Below are 7,662 nucleotides of genomic sequence, written 5' to 3' on the forward strand. Positions count from 1 at the left end.
TCTCTCTCTCTCTGTGTCTCTCTCTCTGTGTCTCTCTCTCTCTGTCTCTGTCTCTCTCTCTCTCTGTCTCTCTCTCTCTCTCTCTCTCTTTCTCCCCTCCTCTACCCCTCTTCTCTCTCCCTTTTCTTTTCCTCTCCCTCTGTCTTTTCCATCCTCCCTCCCTCCTTCCCTTCCTCTCTTTCTCTCTCCCTCCCTGTTTCCCTCCCCCCCGCTTCCATCTACCTGTCTATCCATCTGTCTAGTACTTTGCAAACTAAACTGTATAAAGGTTGGCAGTAACAATTCCATCTGTTGGCTGCCTTTTCTGTGTGTCCTTTCCTGTTTGCCAAATTTGAGTAGCATATAATTGTAATTTAGAAGAGAAGATAGGAAATGTCCTGTTTGGAAATAAAATCCTTTTGAAATAGGCCATTTTTGCCTCTCAAAATCATGTAGAAAAAAACTGAAAAAGAGTTCCCAGAAGCTTAGAATTGGGTCCCCTAGCCCAGCTTCCTTACCAAGCAGTGGAACTCCAGTGCTGCATCTTCAGCAGGCAACTGACCTTCCAGGCACAGACACCTACCCTCAATTTTTTTTTTTTTTTAAACCCTCACCTTCCGTCTTGGAGTCAATACTGTGTATTGGCTCCTAGGTGGAAGAGTGGTCAGGGTGGGCAGTGGGGGTCAAGTAACTTGCCCAGGGTCACACAGCTGGGAAGTGGCTGAGGCCAGGTTTGAACCCAGGACCTCCCATCTCTGAGCCTGGCTCTCAATCCACTGAGCCACCCAGCTGCCCCCTACCCTCACTTCTTTTGGAGACAGCCCATTCCGTGGTGATCACTAGGAATTCCTCTTTGTTTTGGCCCCCAATTATAACTTCACACACTGGTTCCAGTATTATTTCCTTCTGGAAATCAAAAGAAATCAAATTTCACTTGTACAAGAAGGCCTTTGAGAAATTTGGAGACCAAAATTGTTCTCCCCCTTCCTCAGCTGGGCCTCATGCGACACAGTTTTAGCCTTTCCGTGTCCTGCTTGCCTTCCTTGGCATGCCCCACCTCTGGCCAATCTCCTTCCAAAAACAGGGTGTTCAGCATCAAACCAAACTCCCAGATGAGGTCTGACTGGGGCAGAGGATGCCAGAATCCTGCCGCTGTGGTCTAAGTACCAAGGCTCTGGGATGCGACCCGAGCTCCCCAGAGGTTTTTTGGGCTCCCCCCATTGTAGCACAAAGCACAGTCCCCCGAGGTCCTGAAATCGTTTTTGCTTGGACCCTCAGGCAGTCCCAAGAACCACGGGAGAGTGGGAGCTCTTGGAAAACAGGGGCGCCGTCTCATTTGGTCTTTATGTCCCCAGCACCTGGCACAGAATACGTGCTTGGTCAGTGCTGGGGCAGATCTGGGCTTGGCATCAGATTCTCTTTCGTTCTGCATCCTGTGTTTTGGTGCCATCGTTGGAAGGATGCTTGGCCTTTGAATGACCTTCACTTCCCCTTGCCTCGGTCTCTCAGGCTTTGAGGTGCAGCATTTGATCCGGAATCTCCCGGATGCCTTTGGTGTGTGGTGCTCGCCCCGTATGAGCCATGGGGGGATGGGAAGGTTCCCCAGAGTGTAGCCCCTTGTCCTTAGACAGGGAAAGGGTCTCCGTGTCCCACCTCAGTCATGAAGCCATCCGGGTTATCCTGCTTTGACTGAGAGGCTCGACTCTTTTTTTATATACTTTCTTGAAGCCTTTTCTTCTGCACCGCCCCCCCCCCGCCCCGCCTCCTCCCGTGGGTTACAGAGCGCCCCCCCATCTGCCTCTGCTCATGGACACCTCCTCCTCGGGCCATGATTGCCTCTTCCATGGGGAAGGGTCCCCAGCTCTCCCAGATGGCCTTCACACACATCGGGCAGCCCACAGGCCAGAGATGTAGCTTTCCTTTGGTTTGTATCCATGGTGACGGGCAGAATCTCCCCAGAAACGAGGGCACTGATGGAACCACGAATGGCTCTGTCTGCCTCGTTCCATCTGCCTTAATGCTCCTCTGGTGAGTGGTGACTGAGCAGGATCTGCTGGGGAGTCCAAGGGAAACGAGGGCCCCACGGCTTTCCCAGGAGGCTCCTGTGCGAGGGCTCGACAGCTCGGCTCCTGCCCCTGTGCACAGGCCGTCTGTCCTGGGGAGAGGGAGCAGGTCCCTGGGCCTAGGCTCGGAGTCTTACCACCCTCCTTTCTCTTGGTCGTCCAGCACAGGCATCCCCGCCTGGCCCACAGGAATGCCAGGAAACCTCCCTGCTCGGTGAGAGAATGTTTAGGGGCGAGAGATTCCCCGTCCAGGCAGATGGCGGGCGGCATGGGCCAGTGCCACCATGAGTCTGTCTCAGCTGGAAAATGGTGGAGGCAGGAGTCCTGGAGGACGTCGAGTCCAGGCCAGTTCTGAGAAATGGCCCATTTGCTGCTCACAGAACCAGGGCACTAGGATGGGCCTTCCAAGTGTGCTCAGTCAGGGCTGGGACAGACCTCGCAACACACTTGCTGCACGCTCTGCTCCCCAACATGCACCAACCTGCGGGGCCGGCGATTTTTTAAATTAAAATTTCTAAGCAGGAAGACTCTGCCTCATCTCTCCCCACTTCCCCTTGAAAGAAAAGCAGGACTTTGTGATGAGCCGCTGCCCACACCGGCCATGTCCAAAGGACGAGCGCCGTCTGAAGTCCGCGTCCTCCACTTCTGCGTCGGGCCTTCCATCCTGGCTGCTCGCGACGAGGCGCGCGGAGGTGTTGTTAGGGGGGCTGCGGTGTGAACTGTTTTTCTGATGACACTGAAAACTCCGCATCAGCTTAGACAAGTCTTCCCAGATTTCCCCAAACCATCCCCTTCACCGTCTCCTACAACACAGCGGTGGGCCGTGCCATCTACCTGTGTGTGAGGGGACCCAGTCATGGCCCGGGGCTCGTTCTGCCATTCACCTGCTCTGGGACCCTCCATTCCCAGGTCTGCCGCAGCCCAGAGAGCTGTGCGGATGGCCGAGGACCAGGCCCGCCCTTGACCTCCTGTTTGAGGCCGTCTTCTCCTTTCTCTGTTCCTTCGTCCTTTGGGCTTCCCTCCCCCAGCTGTACATGTATAATCCTCCTTTGACCGGTTCTGATGAGAGCGGGGTTCAGGCGTCACCCGATGCTCGCTCCCTTCCTCCTCGTCTGTAGAACTTCTGCTTAGATTCTTTAATTCCATGAGGGGATCCCCTTCCGTTCTCTTCGCCTCCTCTTCCGTCCTTTTAAGCTGCTCGAGATGGATGATGGGGCTCCGAGGGGACACTCTCACACTGTCCTGTCCTCAGACTAGAATTCAAAAGCTGCTCCTTATTTGGTCCTCGGATTGTTTGCTCACGTTCACCTTTTTACGTTTCTGGACTCGGGTGTTTTCACTTCAGAGGTTCACCACGCTGCCCATCTTTTCAGAAAGGGTATCTGGAAGCCCTTTATTTCATTAAATATCCATTCCCCCCCTTGTAGGATTATACTCAGCCTTACTAGGCTAGTTATTCTTGGTTGTAAGCCTTTGTCCTTTGCCTTTTGAAATACCCTCTTCCAAACTCGCTGTACCTCTATATAGTAGTAACTGCTAAATTGTGGGTGATTCTGAAGGCTCCTTTGTACTTGGAGCCTTTCTTTACGGATGTTTTGGGTATTTTTTTCTTTGACTTGTGAACTCAATTTTGGCTTTAATTTTCATTGATTATAGTTTTCATTAGGGTGACTGGCAGGTCTTTTCTATTTCTCCTTTGTTGCCTGTTTCTTAAAAGGTCTGGGCAGTTTTCCTGATTTCTTAAACTACAAGGTCTAAGCTCTTTATTTCATCAGGCTTTCAGATAGTCCAGTGATTCCTAACTTAACCTTTGTTAACTTAACCTTGTCTGTCCTCCAAGTCATTGACTTTTGATAAGAGATATTTTTATCCATTTTTTTGGGGGGGCGTTTTTAACTTTTAAAAAATGCTGCTTACTGACTGATGGAGTCACTCCTCATTTATTTATTTATTTGTTCATTCATTCATTCACTTATTTATTTATTCGTTTATTTATTTATTTGTTTATTTGTGTTTTAGGTTTTTTTTAGGGTTATTTTCTTGGGTGATATCTTATGTCTCTTGTGCCAAGCTTCTTTTCTTACCCATTTTTGTTCCAGGGCTCTCATTTGATTTTTGAAGTCATTTTTAGCTTTTTTTTCCTTTTTAAATGCTCTTGCTTTTTCTTATCTAGGAATTCTAGTGGAACTTCTCGCTAAGCTGCATCATTCTTGGATGCTTTTTTGGCACCTATTTTGGAGTCCTCTTCTTCTGTGTTGCTGTTAGCAGAATAGCTCTTGATGGGATTCTGCCTTTGTTTGCTCACTGTGCTGGCCTGACTCCTGACGCCTGACTCCCTGTTAGGGCCTGCTCTACATCCTCTTGGAGGGAGGGAGCCTCTCCTCTTGGGACCTCGCGCCGCTTTCTTGGGATATCAAGGGCTGTATTATTCCAGACCTCGGAGAGCTCTCGCCGTGGGCTGCCTGGAATCTTCCCCCCATCGCCCCCAGTGGGGCAGCTGGCCTCCGTCCACCTGGATCCACGACCTGGAGCTCAGCAGTGAATGATGGAGCTGCTCAGTGGCCCTCTTGCTGCTGTCCAGCCCAGGGGAGGCCCCATTCTGGCCCTGAGATCCTTCTTTGCTCTGGGGCACAGATGTGGTTCCCTTTCTGCCCTCACAGGGTGGCCAGGACCGTCCTCATCTCCTCAGCCCTCTCTTTCTGTCTTCCTGGGCTGGCCTGGGCTGGAGGCACGACTCACTCGATGTATACTTGGGTTTCCCAATCATGATGTTTTCTCGCTCTCTCGGTGGCGTCTGCTGCTCTCAAGGCCTGCCCAGGTGTTCTCCCTCCCAGGCCCCACGGGTGCAAGTCTCTAGCCGAGAGCCAGTATGTGCAGCTGCCGTGGCGGGGATCGTGACTCCATTCGTGATCTTTGTTCCCGTGGATGTGGCTGGGGAGGGGGTGATCGTGGCCCCCCAGGACTCCCGTCTCACTGAGTGCTTCTCTTTCAGGGTGTGAAGGAGCTGGCCTTGCTGCTGCTCAGCCAGTCCCTCGTGCTCCCAGCCCTGAAGCTTCTGGTGGAGAGCCAGGACGGAGCTCTGCAGGAGCTGGCCCTGGAGCGCGTGGCCGCCGTGGCTGAGGTACGTACCGCCTCGTGGCTGCTCTGGCCCTTTGGCTGCCCCGGAGCATCTCTGACCATCTAGAGGCCATCAGTCTGGCTGAGGGTGGGGGCGTGAGGAGAGGGACAGGCTTATGTTCATGCAGGCTCTTCTCCCTGGGAGTGGGGAGTCGTGTTCCGAGCTCCAGGCTTCTTCCTGCTGCCCTTTTCAGAGCTATTTCTGGGGTCTGCAAGCTTTTGGTACCTCTGAGGGGTGCGATTAGGGGAGAGGAGTAGCCGCTGCCCTCCTGCTCTGTGCTCCCCTTGGCTCCCCTGGGACTGACCCCCACATGGGCACGAGAGTCACCCATCAGCGTTGTTCAGTCATGTCTGGCTCTTGGTGGCCCCATTTTCTTGGGGGGTTCTTGGCAGAGATATTGGAGGGGTTCGTCGCCATCTCCCTCTCCAGCTCCCTTTACAGATGAAGACACTGAGGCAAACAGGGTAATGACTTGCCCAGGGTCACACAGCTCATCTTGTGTGAGGCCAAATTGGAACTCGTGAAGGTGAGTCTTCATGACTCTGAGCCCGGCTGTGCTGGCAATGGCTTCCTTGGAACCTCCTTCGGACCAGCGTCTCTGGGCCGAGAGCTCCAAAGCTGCTGCTCTGCCAGTGTGTGGCCTCCGGGCAGCCCTCTGGCCTGCTGCCCTCTCTTGGCTCCGCCGCTCCCAAGTTTGGCCCGAGGCGTCCCCTTCGAGTGGTTGGGCATCGCGTTGGTGGCCGCCTCTGACCTGCCATCTTGCCTTTGTCTTTTTTCGAAGGTGGACGACTCCAACTGCGACGCGGAGCTGCTCTCTCTGCTCCTGGATGCCAAGTTGGTGGCGAGATGTATTTCCACCCCCTTCTATCCCCGCCTCATCAACCACCTGTTGGCCCACCAGGGGGAAGGCCTCTGGCCTGTGGAGGAGATGGCACGAGAGCTGCGGGAGGCCGGCTATAGCGCAGAGGCCGGCTCGCTGCTTCTGGCCTCCCGGGGCACCTTCAGTGCCCTCCGGACCTTCACTGCTGCTCTCAACGCTGCCCAGCACTGGCTGTGAAGAGACTTCGCTCCAGGGCTCACCGAGACAAATCTTATAGCCAGAAACTCCATGTAATCCCGTTCATTTCCTGCCCCATTCCTGGAAAATAAAGCAATATGTCCCCAGTGAGGCGGGATGGTGCCCGGGGTCCTTCCTTTGTCCTCTGGAGGGTTGCGGCTCTTCTTTGGCTCTTCCACTTGGGAACAGCAGAAGGCCACATGGCAAGGCAAGGCCACGCAGGAAGCCTTCTCCAGCTCCAATTCATGTTCCTGCCTTTCCACCCCCAGCACTCCTGTCTGGAGATGACCAGCCTCTGAGTGAGGACTCGGGAAGTCCTGGGATCCTTTATCCAGCAGCTATAGCTCTGAGCCCCCTGTTGGGGCTCATTTTTCTTTGACTTCACTGAGAGTAAATAGTTCTTTAGATATCAGACCCATCAATGAAAATATCTTCTCCTATTCCCATTTCTTCCCTTCTTATCCTAGTTGTTAACTTTGGGTAAGAGCTTTTCAGAGTTTTTTGGGTGCCCAAAATTCAAGTTTATTGATCAGTCTGTCTGTCTATCTCTCCATCTGTCTGTCCTCAATCTTTAGTTGCCTCTTTTCCTTTTTTTGGTTAACAGTTTACCTCTTAGCTATAGTTTTGAAAATTGTCTCCTACAATTCTTTCTTTTTTTTTTAATGCTTTAACTTTCAGTTGTGTTTATGCTCCTGTTTGGATTTATTGTAGAATGTGATGTAAGAGGTTTCCCTCAGCCTAATATTTCTCTCAGACATCGTTTTCCCAGCAATTCTTGTCAAGTTGGGAGATCTTCCTAGTAACATGCTGAGGAGTTCTTTGGGCCCTGAGTTCATTGAGCTCAGTTTCTTCTGGTTCTTGTCTGGTCTCTTGAATTGATCTGCTTTTCTGTTTTTAAGGCAACCTCAGATCATTCTGATGCCAACCATCTTAGAACATAGTTTGGGGCAAAAGGGCTCTTTATTTTCATTTCTTTCTTACCCCATACTTTCTTTTGACATTCTAGATTTTTTTGTTGCTCTAAATAATCTTTGAGATGGTGTTGTCTTCCTCTGTATGCAAAGTAGTCTCTTGATAGTCGGATTGGGATAATACTCTCTGCAGATTAAGTTAGTAAATACGGATACTTTCATTATGTTGGCAAGACCCAGCCATGAGCATCAAGTGTCCCTCCAGGTATTTAATTGGTTTTGATTCCTTTAAGGGCACTTTACAATTTTGTGTGTTTGTGTGTGTGAGAGACTCTATAAAATGAAGAGTTGGACATTACTGAAACAACTGAATGACAAATACATATATATAGATATGTATGTATGTGTGTGACTATATGTATTATGAAAAGTTGGACATGATTGAACAAATAAACGTGTGTATATATATGTATGGAGAGAGAGAGAAGTCTTCGCTGTCATTGAGGCCCAGATGTTTTATGCATTTTGTAGTTA

General features: G+C 51.2%; 1 protein-coding gene across 1 annotated transcript in view; it reads left to right on the forward strand.

Annotated features, from left to right (window-relative positions):
• NBAS (NBAS subunit of NRZ tethering complex) overlaps positions 1 to 6,328 on the forward strand; it is a 141,176-nt gene extending 134,848 nt beyond the window's left edge. Inside the window, exons 51-52 of the mRNA XM_044663007.1 lie at positions 5,035 to 5,163; positions 5,942 to 6,328. Coding sequence (XP_044518942.1) covers positions 5,035 to 5,163; positions 5,942 to 6,217 — 405 coding nt within the window. The 3' untranslated portion in view covers positions 6,218 to 6,328. The remainder of the gene's footprint in view (positions 1 to 5,034; positions 5,164 to 5,941) is intronic.
• Positions 6,329 to 7,662: the final 1,334 nt, after the last annotated feature.

This window comes from Gracilinanus agilis, chromosome 2 (assembly GCF_016433145.1).
Source record: "Gracilinanus agilis isolate LMUSP501 chromosome 2, AgileGrace, whole genome shotgun sequence".
NCBI lineage: Eukaryota > Metazoa > Chordata > Mammalia > Didelphimorphia > Didelphidae > Gracilinanus > Gracilinanus agilis.